Genomic DNA, 13,702 nt, shown 5'->3' with positions numbered 1-13,702 from the left:
CAGTTTTCAAAATTTCCAAGTGTATTCCTGTTTGTCCTACTTCTTTCTTTATTTTGACATTTGCTTCACTAAATATCCTTCTTACTCCCCACATTCCTTCAGAACGAAAGCCGAGTTGGACCAAGAGGCTTTGATCAGTGGAAACTTAGCCACAGAAACTAACCTGATAGTTCTGGACCTGCTGGAAACCATTGTACAGGTATGGCGTACACGCTATGAAAATTCAAGACTGAATGCTTACAACAGAAATATGATGCAACTTGTGGATATTTCAGTTAGATTTATATTACTGTAATCTATATAACTGAAATGCATACATCTATGTAGAACGCGTATAAAATCAACTCACTGTTGCCAAGTGCAATTTCTGAGCGGTTAAAACTTTTGACATTCAACTAACTTCCGAGCATACACGCAGGTGTTAACATTTTAAGATATGAATTAGTGATTTATTTAGGTTTCTATCTGTCTTGTCTTTAATCTCTCCTGTCCAGGCTGTGCCATTGTCTGATTGTAAGGACAGCGTAGTTGGCGGAGTGTTGAAGGTGTTGCTCCACTCGCTCTCCTGCAACCAGAGCACTACTTTCCTCTCTCACACTTTCAGCACACTCAGAGCACTTATTGTCAAGGTATTTTTATTTGATTGTATTTCTCGTTTACATCTGCCCGTGCCTCCTGACGGGTCTGGCTAGATTTGACTGCATGTGTGTGTGCTTGTGTGCAGTTTGGGGACCTGTTGTTTGAGGAGGAGGCCGAGCAGTGTGCGGACCTGTGCCAGAAGGTGCTTCAGTACTGCAGCAGCCCTGTGGATGAGAACAGGAGCCAGGCCTGTGCCACCCTCTACCTCATCATGAGATACAGCTTCAGCAATGCCAGTGTAAGCAAACCTTAGGCACACTCGCAAACAAATGATTCTCGCGTGTGTGTGTGTACGCCTCGACATACGAGTGTTCCGAGATACGGGCCTTCCAAAGCCATAACTATTATGTCGAAGTTTAAGTGTACGTGTAAGAGTGCAAGTACGGTATAAAGTGTCTACAAACCGTCTAACTCTCCCCACCTCCTCCTGCGCTCTGCACGCCGCTGTTGGCGCTATCGTCCGTCTTGAAGGTAAAACTCATAATCAAACCACATTATATATTATAGTAATACTGTATCATTTATTATATAATTTTGAGTGTCTTTGTAATATATATATATATATATATATGTACATACAGGCGCACGAACGCGGAGACACCATCACAAAGCGAATGTCAGACAGTGGTTACCTGTCTGCCAGTTTAATCCTAATCTTACCGGTATATCAAAGCCAGCGAATAAAGTTGTATGTATTGTGCAATTTAGGAGAATATTAGAGAACTGCGTGGGATCCACACAGAACAGCTTGTCGTCCATACGTTTAATTTTACTCTGGACTCGTTTCTACATTTTCCCTTTCCTGCACAGCTTTGTCTTTCCCATGTCTATTTCGAGTGTACCGCAGAAAGTATCTTCCGAGGAAAGTGTCTCCGGGTAGAGAGCGGAGAGATATGTCATTGTCTGCCAAACCATGTTCCCTAACCCTCTTTAAGTAATGATTGCCAGACTCTGTGTGTGTTTGCACGTGTGCACGCTTCAATAATGGTAAGGATAGTGATGGAGGGAACCAAAAGGATTGAGAAGACGCAGCTCTGCAGGAAAGGAGGTTTACGATGGAGTATCTGCTTTCATTCTCTCTGCTGGTTTGATGGCTGCTGTTGCAGTCAGTAATTCTCGTGTTTACAGTCTGTACACTTTAATGAATTCAGACAATAATCTGTGGAGCACATTGACCCACACACACATTCACTTCTCTCCGGTTCAAAGGAAGTATATCCCATCTGCATGTCCCTCCATATGTTTGTTTATATGGTGCATTTAGAGGAAGCCGTGATCTGAAGTAGCATCGCATTCATGTAGGGCCTGCTCTCTACCTCTTCCTTTGCTTATGTTTTCATCCCTTCATCTGCTCTCATCTCACTCTCTGTATGTCACACACATTTTCCCTCATTTCAGACTGTTGTAATAAAAAGAGAAAAGCAGACTTTTTTCTTTCCAGAAATGGAACAAATCTCACAGACACATGCTTGTGGTTAAAACGTATCCAGTTGTGGAAAGGCTGGAAAGGAAGCTGGAGAAAAGATGGTAGCGTTGAAATGAGAGCTAGAAAGACGAAAGTGGTTATGTCTCGACTAAAGCTATTATTTACCTAGGCTACGTTTGATCACACAGACCCACGCACACATCGAGTTAGCGGGCAGTGATGGGTGGTTAGGCCCTGGCTGGCTGCTCGGCTGAACAGAATGGGGCCGTAGAGATGATCCATGGGTGATTATGTCTCTGCTAATGGGAGATCATTTCCCGCTTAGCTGGTCGTGCTGGAGATGGATGGAACTTCACACATACACGAGCACACGCTCTCTCACACATACACACAGTCCTCGCTGCAGAGGATGGAGGAGTGTTTGTCAGGCCTGTTATCTTGGACAGGTAGTGTGAAGGATGGAAAGACAAGGAAGGCTAGCGAACACGTCACAAAGACGAAGGGAGAAAAAAAAGAGTATTGTAGTATTGCTTCTTACTTTTTCCTACATTTTCTGCAGCACTTTTGCTGTATTATTTGTGCAATCAAATACAGACAAAATAAGATGCATGAGAAAAACTTAATTTATTGATCTGTAAGTCTTTGATATATTTGCGCTGCATCTCGGAAGAAAACAAGGTTCCCTCATATCCTTAAAAAGTCATAAAATACCTTTAGATATATATATATATATATATGTGTGTGTGTTTTGTCTAAAGATGTCTTGTATCTTAGGAGGAAAGATATTAAATTTCACCTGGACAGAATAAATTAGTGGGGCTGGTCTTGATTTGTTTTTTATTTTCCTGGTATTTCAGCCTTTTGCCTCCCGGGTATAATAAAGAAAGTTCAGTGACTGTTGGTAGCAGGAATAATGCATACGATTCACATGAAAGGTGGTATATCAGACAATGAAAGCTGAGATGTACCAGCGTTCTTGAGGAGCAGCAGGAGGAGCATGTCGATGAAGTAGTGAGAAGCAGCAACTCAGAGGGGGGGAGGTAGAGTATGTGCGGCGCGCCGTAATGACGAAGATGGCTAGTTTAATGTCGACATCCTGCTGGTGGTCGCTTAGTGTCAAATAGAGCAGCACATGCTGTTTGAAATTCTTTTCTTTTCTTGCCAAATACAGACTGCAGCCATTTTTATTATTCCATGTAGTGTGTAGTAATGATTTTGTCATATCTGTTGTCTACACCCGTGGTTTGTACTCAAGCAGGACCAGCAGAATTAATGATCATGTTCTTACAGGCTGCACACGCCTGTTATACGTTAGATTACCTTATTGAGCCAAGACGATATTACATTTCCTTTTTTTCCCTTGCAGGAAGCGTTTTGCTAACGGTCTCGTTAGCAATGGGAAATGTGAAACGCAGACATTCACTGCAGTCTCCTCTGTCTCTGTCAGAACTTCTCAAGAGTGAAGATGCAGGTCACCATGTCTCTGGCCTCGCTGGTGGGCAAGTCGTCCGACTTCCAGGAGGAATACTTGCGATGCTCGCTCCGCACCATCCTGGCCTACGCAGAGGAGGACACTGAGATGCAGAACACTCAGCTGCCCTCACAAGTATGATAGCTGCTGGACTGCATTAGTGCCATCGGTTTGATGACATTCTGCCCTAACATGGGCGTTTTGTATCTGCAGGTGGACGAGCTTCTGAGAAATCTTAATAGCATTCTGTCAGACACGGTTAAGATGAGGGAGTTCCAGGAAGATCCTGAGATGCTCATGGATCTCATGTACAGGTGAGAATGAAGGGAAGCCCTCTTCCTTTGCTGTCTTCATTTTCTGATATCTCAGAATAACTGTTCAAATGTCCTTTCTTCTTTCATTACCCTGCTGCTTCTGTCTGTGCTGAACTGCTGTTTCCTATTTCTCTGTGGTCAGGGCAGTTTTGCCACTATTTGGTGCCCTCACTATAGCAACCATATGGTAGCAGTTTAGTCTTCTCATCTGGCGTTGTGTATATGCAAATACACACACACACACAAACACACACACGCACATGCCGCCTACACGTGTCATTCATTTTGACATTTGGCATTTGGTCTCCAGATGCTTGAGCTCTTTCGTTCATATACTACACTCAGAGTGTATTCATTTCTGTATTTTCAAGCTAATCATTAGCCGTTCCAGGAACAGAAAAACATTTTCCATTGCTCTTAATAATTAGCTTGTTCATAAAAACGCTAATCAGCCCAAATACCTTTGTAGCTGCTGTACTCTGCCTCATGCAAACATTTTGTGTTTGTATATTCTCTCTTTATATGTGTATGTCATGCTGTGGAGCTCAATCCCTAACCATTTTAAATGCCAAAGTTGAGAAAAACAAAAACTGCAACAGTTTCAGAAGTTTTAAAGTTATAGTAATGTGTGATTCTTGATTCTTTTGCATTCGTTGTCGGTCTTAAAAGTCTCTTTTCTAAATAAGATTTAAATCTCAGGAAACCTTTTACATAGTTAAATAAAGGAAAAGGTAACGATGGCGGGGGAAACCAACAATACCCTCCTTCTCCAGGATCGCAAAGGGCTACCAGACGTCTCCTGACCTCCGTCTGACCTGGCTGCAGAACATGGCGGAGAAGCACAACATCAGGAAGTGTTACACGGAGTCGGCCATGTGTCTGGTCCACGCTGCCGCCCTGGTGGCCGAATATCTCAGCATGTTGGAGGATCACAAGTACTTGCCCGTCGGTAGTGTCACCTTCCAGGTATACAACTCACCAAATTAACTGGAAAATGGCATGCTCAGATATAACCGTCACAATCAGAAAAATAAGCATTCAAGTATCAGTTTGCCTTGACTGCCGGTTGTTGTCTTAAACAGAGCAAACCCTCCTCTCCACAATGCTGAAAGACACATCGTCTTGCGAAATATTTCCAGTTTTGGTTGTGTATATCCAGAGGGAGAAGCTGTAAACTCATTACGTCAATGTTTAAATATGGTCCCCTGGTAGCGCTGCTTAAAACAGCCTTTGAAGTTAAAGGGGGGGGGGGGGGGGGGGGGGGAGAGAGAGAAGCAGGCAAATTTGGTCCAGTGGGAAACATGTGAGCAGACAGTTCCACTGAACTGAAAACAAGCAGTTAGGAAAGTAACTATGACGATCTTGTTATTGATGAGCTGTGTCATAAACAGGACATCTGAGGCGCAGGTCATTGATTGGACGGTCATCAAATTAATTCCATTTCCCAGTGTAGGACATTTCCTTTTAAAGTCAGCCAGTGATTGATTATTTGATTAAGAGGGCTAATTGATTGATTAGCTAACCGATTTTCTCCTCAGAACATCTCCCCCAATGTGCTGGAGGAGTCTGCGGTGTCGGATGACATCCTGTCCCCAGATGAGGACGGGGTGTGTTCGGGACGCTACTTCACAGAGAGCGGTCTGGTGGGGTTGCTCGAGCAGGCTGCGGAGCTTTTCAGCAATGTGAGGCAATAATAATAATAATAAAGCTGCATTGACTTATAGCGGAATACAAAATTCACATTGCATATTAATTCGTGTCAAGTTTTTATTATGGGGTGTTCACGTTGGTGTGCCCTTAGCAGATGCTATTAATGTATTTGTTACAGGTGGGCTATAGATCCAATGTTTTTCAAAAACATTTATGACTGATTTATCGGTAGCAACATTCTTTAATTCCAGGTTAGGGCTTTTGTTGTATTTCCTCTTTTCTTACAATTACAGTTAAGTACGGTATTTTAATTTTCTATCTGCCCTGGCCAATCAGGGTCCTTTGTGCAAATATTCCCTCTTTCTGTGGTCCCGCTAATCAGAATGATGGATGTCTCGTCAGGGTGGGCTCTACGAGGCGGTGAATGAGGTCTACAAGATCATTATGCCAGTCTGGGAGGCTCACAGAGATTTCAGAAAACTGGCATCAACACATGACAAGCTGCAGAAAGCATTTGACAACATCATTCAGAAGGTAATAATGGGAAGCAGTAGGGCTGACTGTTATTGAGATAAAAAATAAGAAAAATACTTCCGATCTTTTACAGAATAGAAAAGCTAAATATCCTCTCGCAATATTTCTAAAAATCAAATAAAAAATCTTTCTTTAAATTTTACTTGAGAAAAAGAGAACTAGCATTATCAAGCACAGATAAATGGCTCTGATATATATATATATATATGTGGGCTAAGCACATTTTAAACAAAGTGCCCATTGTAATAACGTAAATGGCTGTAAATAAGGCTGACATAAACTAAATTGCTGTCCTCCAGGGTCATAGGAGGATGTTTGGTACCTATTTCCGGGTTGGTTTTTATGGGGCCAAGTTTGGTGACCTGGACGAACGTGAATTTATTTACAAAGAGCCAGGGATCACGCATCTGCCTGAGATATCACACCGGCTGGAGGTATGTGAGAGAGGAGCGTGTGCATATATTATACTGATATATGATATATTATATGATATGATCAATACTGTATACAAACATTTTCATTTTGTGACTTCTAGAACTTCTACAGTCAGTGTTTTGGGGATGAAATACTGGTCATGATTAAGGACTCTACGCCGGTGAACCGGAAACAGCTGAACCCCAACAAGGTGGGCAACAGTAATGACTTTAACAGCTGATTAAAGCTAATAATCAATACAACAGAAATTATAGAAATGATTTATTCTTCCTCTGCGGCCCAGCACCAGGCAGGTATCGGCCAGGTGGTTGGGTCGGGTCTACTTTGTGCTTGTCTTTTTTGTGAGAGTTTCCTTGAAGTATTGAAATACACACTACTGTTAATGTATTAGAATAGACTAGTTTTTAATAGGCGTGTGGGAAAGGGGAATACAGTAGAGGGCGGGTTGAAGTGCAGGAAGGGTTCATAAAGGTAGAAATACATGCAAAATAAATATGGGCTTGCTACTTTACCGATTTTCACCAATCGCTGGGGTCCTGGAACGTAAAACCTGTGATAAGAGGGACAATTGTATTAATTTTACTTTCAATGCACTCAAAACCAAATTGTCATACAAGTATATTATGAAGCATTTAGTATGACAGGAAAGTGTGGATTACTGTTATCAGTTGGAAAGGAAACATGAACATCCGTGATACTCGGAGCTGAAAATACTCAAAAGATATGTAAATGAATTGTAAATATATTCAGAAAATGTCGAGACACATAATGTAAGCGTTATAAATGCTCATCATCTTCTACCTTATTCAGGTACAGTGTGGAGACACAAGTATAACGCATGCAAATTTATGCAGGAACAAACGCCATAAATACATTGAAGAGTCTTGGTACCTTTTCAGTTTGTGTCTGCTACGATGCTTCGACTGAAAAGCTGCCAGTAGCCGCTAAACTCCGCCACCTTCTCCAGGCTTATATCCAGATCACCTACGTGGAGCCCTTCTTTGACGATTACGAAATGAAAGACCGGCTGACGAACTTCGAGAAGAACTTCAACCTGCGGCGCTTCATGTACACCACGCCCTTCACCAAGAGTGGCCGTCCTCGGGGGGAACTCAGTGAGCAGTACAAGAGGAAGACCATCCTCACCACCGTGCACGCCTTCCCCTACGTCAAGACTCGCATCAACGTCATACAGAAAGAAGAGGTAGGCGCCGAATCCATGGTGTCGAACTTGAAGAAAGACTGTAGCGATGACTTTTACCTCTTACAGTACAGTTTTGTTGCTTCCAGTTTGACCTGACTCCTATCGAGGTGGCCATAGAGGACATGCAGAAAAAAACCAGAGAGCTAGCAGTTGCTACGCATAGAGAGCGACCCGATGCTAAGATGTTACAGATGCTCCTGCAGGGCTCCGTGGGGGCCACTGTTAACCAGGTACGAGCGCTCCAGATTTGTTTAGCAGATGCTCTTATCGTATTGTTAAATGATCACTTGCGCGCTGTTTAACCAATTGATACCTGAAACGATTGCTCCTGTATCGTTCGTAACGCCTCTGTCTCCCTGAAGGTGCCTTCTGAATGTGCAGAGGAAAATAATCCTGAATAATTTACCTCTGTTATCACATTTGGTTTCCATTGTAGTCAGAGTCATCACACATCAAAGCCTTCGCCCCATCCATAACCCTAATCCTTCCTTTGCCTTTCCCCTGATTTAGTTAAAACGTCAATTCATGGCGCCTCTCCCTTTCATGTCACCGCCGCACGGCATGCTGAACCGGAGGTCCCTTTGATCTGATCGCTTCCAGGTCCTACTAGTATGGTGAATGTTGGGGTAACAGCCCCCCCCCCCCCATGTTTTACCTCGCTGCGACTAATCTGACAGGTCCTTTGCTTCAACCTGAAGGTTGTATACATAACATTAATGCTCAGCAGCTCCGTAAACACATAACTCCTGGCTGTAATCAGCACAGGAGGCTGTGCGTGTGTGTGTGTGTGTGTGTGGATCTGTAGCTCAGACCAAAGACCAAGTCACATGCGTTTATTATGCTAATCAGTGCTGTTTAACCGTGCTTGTCATGGTGCAGGCGACGTGCAATCATGCTGTGGTTTTACGATAACTATAAATTGGGATAACAAGACCTCATACGTGGCAAATGGGAGCCAAATGTTGTTTGGGGGCTGGGTTGGCATTAATGCAGGAGGCTAATCCCAGCTTTGTCTCTGAAGTGACGTCTTCTTCATGTTTTAGTTCAGCATCTCATCCCTTAGCTGCATTGAGCATTTCCCTGCCGTCTGAATGAGGAGTATTCTCGTCACCCTTTTGTTCAAACACTCTCAACCGCTTCCTCTCTTTCCTTTCGCCACTCTGTCTCCCTAACTCTTTCTCATTGTTTTGCCCCTTGCCTCTTTTCGCCGCTCCCCCCCCTCTTACAGGGCCCGTTAGAGGTGGCACAGGTCTTCCTGAATGAGATTCCAGCAGACCCAAAGCTCTTCCGTCACCACAATAAACTGCGCTTGTGTTTCAAAGAGTTCATTATGAGGTAAGATGGAATCAAAGAAGCCCCACTTACAGTAGGCAGTGATTAGGAAAACTACAAGAATCCGAATAAAAGCTTATTTTAAAGTCTTTTTTGAATTTGAGTTTGTCCTTATTTTTTATGGTTTCCATTGACTGACTGATGGGAATATTTCCCTATCATCATGTTATTAATCAGCAAACGCACCGGTATCAACTCTATCACTGACTCAACAGGTTGAAGTTCAGAACAGTACTTAAACTTGATTAAGAACACTACACGTTCAGACGAGCGCTGTTGGCTACTCGTCATTTTAGTATCAGTAAAAATGGCGAGATGGAGCCTATACGTGGGAGATGGTATTTAATTTCCCATTTGATGGTGGAACATATTTTCCTTACAATACTTAACCCTTTCTTTGATCATTTGTTCTTTCATATAGTCATTATTTTTTTGCTGTTGTGTGTAATTGGAGCAGGCATGTGTGTCTAAATGTGTATCGTGAGCATTATACCATTTTCCTCCAAAGAATGGTTTTCATTTTCTAGCCCTCATGTCACATTCTGGCTGTCTTGATTGCTACATGCAGGTTAGCAAATATTTACTGTAATTTCAGGAAGGTTTATTTTCCTTCATTCCTCTTTTCTAGAGTAAACCTCCACATCTCTAAATTATCCTCTACCTGCTCTCACTGCAGATCACAATGTCATCTGCAAACATCATATTCCAAGGGGCTCCCTGCTCTCACCTCATCTGTTAGTCTATCCATCACCATGGCAAACAAAAAGGGGCTCAGAGCTGATCCCTGGTGCACTCCCACCTCCTCCCTTGTCACTCCCACGGCACAAACCTTCAGATCAATGTGAACAACGTGTTAAATCATGGCAAATGTTGTGGCGCATTCAAAAGAACAATTTATCTGGTCTAGAACTATCACAAACATTACTTAAGCCTTCAAAACAAGTATGAAACAACTCTTCAGAATTTGTTCTAACTTTCCTTAATGTGCTTTTTCCTGAGTATTTAATATATACCGTTACAGGACATGGCTTGTTCCTATATTAAGCTCATTAAACGCAAACACATGTTAGCAATCAGCACAAGTCCCTCTGATGTCCTGCAGACTGTTTTGTATGTTGGTCATTAGACATGTCATTATAGGGGTGTGGCGACCCCATACCTGCTCTCTGATCTGAGAGAAAATGCATTTGTTTCTTTTTAATGCATTAGCTATTTGATTTGAAATTGTACATCTCTGCTCCTTTAATTGCTTTTTAGATCACCCCTGTAGAACATTCATAATTTAACATTAACATTCTGGCGGAGATTCTTGGAAAAATCTACTTTACGGATTCCTGACATTCAAATACATTAACTTATTTAAAGTTCCTGCAAAGGAAACCAATTAATGTCAAGTACTTACAGGATGTTGTTAGCATGATACAGTGCAGTACTTCTCTGTAGGCTCGGGGATATAGAAGGTATTATTGCAAGATTGGTTTGCATGCAATTATTGTTGAAGATCTTCTAAGTTTGAGGTCATTGCATTAGAAAGGTCAACCTTTTTTTCAACCTAATTTAAGAAAATGCATTATGAAAGCGGCTCCAGCACGTGTCTTCCTTATGTCCTGTAGATGTGGAGAGGCCGTTGAGAAGAATAAGCACCTGATCACATCGGATCAGAAAGAGTACCAGCAGGAGCTGAAGAAGAACTATACCCGGCTAAGGGAGAACCTGAGGCCTATGCTGGAGAGGAAGATTCCAGAGCTCTATAAACCCATCATCAGGCCTCGGCTGGAGAACAGGTAAACACACCTGCCGCGTCAAATGGCCAATACTGCTTGGACAAGAGCCACTGAGGTTAAAATAATGCCTGTTATCATTGATCTTCATGTCACTCTGTGTAATTGCTGATCCCACAGGAAAGTGAGTAATTGTGGGATTGAACGGAGGTGACACTGTCCATGTTGCCTCTGCAAATATCGATGGCTGAAACGGAGCCACAGTACACAGATTGGGTGTTGAACCGATCCCACAACCAAATTAGACTAATGCATTACTAAAGGCCGATTGCTCGCTAAGTGCTTTTGTGACGAACCGTGATGATCTTGATGCATCTTGAAGCCGCTCTCAAGGATGAGCAGGTTTTCCACAGGAATACATTTCTTCCCTGCAGCGTGGAGAGATCTTCCAAAATCACTTATGTAATCCTGATTTTTAAACCAGCAAAGCATTACAAATAGGAAATGTATTGTTGAAACATTAGGGTAGGCAGACTTTTGAGAAGTTAGTATTCTTTTCACTTTGCTCTTTCTTCTACTCCTACCTGCCTTAATAGTTATACCTTTTTGTCATCCTCCTCATCAGCCAATCAGTTTATTTTCTTTCATCTTTTTTTTTATTTTTATCCACTGTCCTCACTGTCTCAGGGATTCCTTCAAACGTCTAAGTTTCCGAAGAGCCCATGAGGAAAACTCCTGAGATGCCACGGCTCATCTGAGAGAGAGAGAGAGAGAGAGAGAGTGAGCTATGGAAAAGGAGAGGCGTTGTTACGCGTCTCTGAAGAAAAGATGATGAAAGGAACTGCTTATGATTCCTTCGCAATGCCCTTTGCTGGATTGGTGAATTGTGTCCACGGTGGAGTTCTCAGTTTCTAAATGGTCCGGAGGTTTCTAGCAGTGTCAATACAGGAAACAAACGGAGAGTAGGCATGTAGAAATACGGAGTCAGAATCTCAGCATGTAGCTTATTGAGCCATTTGCTGTAAAAATGTGTTGGCTCTGTCGATTTCATTTTAAGGTAACTTCAAGTCCTAACAATGCTGCAATCATGTGTGTGTTGACATAGAAGCAGGATAGAAATCCTGCCTGAGGTCCTTGCTAGCCCAGGGTCTGTGTGTGTGCCAATAGCGCTCATGTCCTACGTGTACTCGTATGTAAATGTGTGTATGGTTGTCTGTTTATTTTTATTACGTTTTGATTAGAAGATTTTGGTGCCATACTGAAGTCACTTTGGTAATGATAATGATTCCGCTGTGCTAAAGGGTTTTTGAAATTCCACTCAGGTTGGCTTGTGTGTGATGTGCGTTAGGTAAAGCAGCAAGCGCATAGATGGATTTCTGCACTTATTGTGTGTTTTTGTTTTGGGACAAAGAGTTAAACCTGTTGCAAGTTACCTTGGACTCTAAATTCCACATGGCTTGTCTCTTGATCCACATTTTGTATATAGCACAGTTTTTACATAGAATACTTCCAATGATGTTTACGAAAGTATGAAAAACTATTTTGCATTTTGTGTAAAGGCATTTTAAAATGAATAATAGCAATAAAATATGATTTTGTAGACTGGGTTCAGTGACTTAAATGTAGTGTAATATCTGTACATGTTTGTAATTAGATCTATGGTAGACACAGTGCCAAAATGAATTACTGATTATGTAAGAACTGAGATACTTGGCAATAAATTAAATATTTTTGGAGGTCACTCCATATGGCTGTGATTTGTAGTTATGAATTATGTTACACATAGTATACATTCCATAAGATAAATTTATTACTGTTTTTTTGCAGTATTAAATAATGACGGTCTGCGGTCACCCACAAAACCGCTCATTTTATTGGTGATGCTTGTACCATATTTCTGTCAGTGTGCTTCGTGTTTCAAATGTGGGTATACATTCTTATATAGGTTTAGTACAGTACTCATTTCTGCTTTTGTTCCAAGTACATCTCTTATTTCTGAATTGCTGAATGTTTTTGTCCAAATAAAACAAAGTTAATGTAGAACGTGTTTTTTTATTACTTGTGAGTACACCCACTGTACAAAATGTACACCCATTTTTGAAACATACATTTTATGTTTTACGTTCAGAATTGTTTTCCTAAATGTGGAATTTTAACTTGTTATGCACACAATACTGTCAATGTACCTGAATAAAACTTAATATATGCTTTGCTGTGTTTTGTGTGTTTTTAAACTTTCAATTGATTGAAATTGAAATTTCCTTAAAAAGTAAAATAAAGCACACGGGAAGGGTGGATCTCTGCTGAGCACCTCGGGCTCCCTATATTGCGATTGTGATATTGCTTGAGAGAAAACTGATTATTTAGAGAGACTGATTTTTGGTGTGATAGTATTGAGTGTATCGATACATGTCACTGTGTACTCGACATGTATACATCTTGTAAAATGTAAATGATGCCTATACGTTTTATAAAACATTTTAGCTTGTTATTTTATTCAGTTTGATTTTTCACAACATTTTCCAACGTGTGTTAATTATTGAGCGAGTTGAAACGCGTGTGGTTGGAAAAATCGGGCGGAAAACTACACTCTTCTGTCGCATGAGCATGGCGTCATTGGTGAGCGCCATTCCACATCCGGATACAGGTCAGTGGAAGATTTGCGATAGATTTATTAAATCCCATGTTGCTCCATCAGTCCTGGACGAGAACGAAACGGAACACTTGTTATTCAAAGACCGTCTAGTGTCAAACTTTGAGTTAGCTTCTCACCACAAGGACAGACCTTTCGTGTTTTTGCAGGCTGTTGAGTCCTTAAATGTTTCCGAGCTGTCATATCTCCACACAGAGGAGCGTTCGGAGAGACGCATGGCTCAGGCTCAGTGTGTTCCTGTCGCTCTGACGTCATCTGGAGATCAGGGAGTGACTTCCTCTCAGCTGATTGTAGCATAAACTCCTTGCATTGATTCTTACATT

At 41.8% G+C, this 13,702-nt stretch overlaps 1 protein-coding gene across 1 annotated transcript in view; it reads left to right on the top strand.

The window, feature by feature from the left end:
- The window catches only part of dock8 (dedicator of cytokinesis 8), a 39,199-nt gene extending 26,272 nt beyond the window's left edge, over positions 1-12,927 (top strand). The window contains exons 34-48 of the mRNA XM_068738353.1: positions 103-199; positions 495-629; positions 725-877; positions 3,513-3,671; positions 3,750-3,850; positions 4,624-4,816; positions 5,389-5,532; positions 5,903-6,034; positions 6,334-6,468; positions 6,570-6,659; positions 7,437-7,673; positions 7,760-7,903; positions 8,902-9,008; positions 10,619-10,789; positions 11,414-12,927. Of these exons, the coding sequence (XP_068594454.1) occupies positions 103-199; positions 495-629; positions 725-877; positions 3,513-3,671; positions 3,750-3,850; positions 4,624-4,816; positions 5,389-5,532; positions 5,903-6,034; positions 6,334-6,468; positions 6,570-6,659; positions 7,437-7,673; positions 7,760-7,903; positions 8,902-9,008; positions 10,619-10,789; positions 11,414-11,465 (2,050 nt within the window). The 3' untranslated portion in view covers positions 11,466-12,927. The remainder of the gene's footprint in view (positions 1-102; positions 200-494; positions 630-724; positions 878-3,512; positions 3,672-3,749; positions 3,851-4,623; positions 4,817-5,388; positions 5,533-5,902; positions 6,035-6,333; positions 6,469-6,569; positions 6,660-7,436; positions 7,674-7,759; positions 7,904-8,901; positions 9,009-10,618; positions 10,790-11,413) is intronic.
- The last annotated feature ends 775 nt before the right edge of the window (positions 12,928-13,702 follow it).

The sequence above is a fragment of the Brachionichthys hirsutus genome, chromosome 4 (assembly GCF_040956055.1).
Source record: "Brachionichthys hirsutus isolate HB-005 chromosome 4, CSIRO-AGI_Bhir_v1, whole genome shotgun sequence".
Taxonomy (NCBI): Eukaryota; Metazoa; Chordata; class Actinopteri; order Lophiiformes; family Brachionichthyidae; genus Brachionichthys; species Brachionichthys hirsutus.
This window is presented reverse-complemented; position numbering and strand designations above follow the sequence as displayed.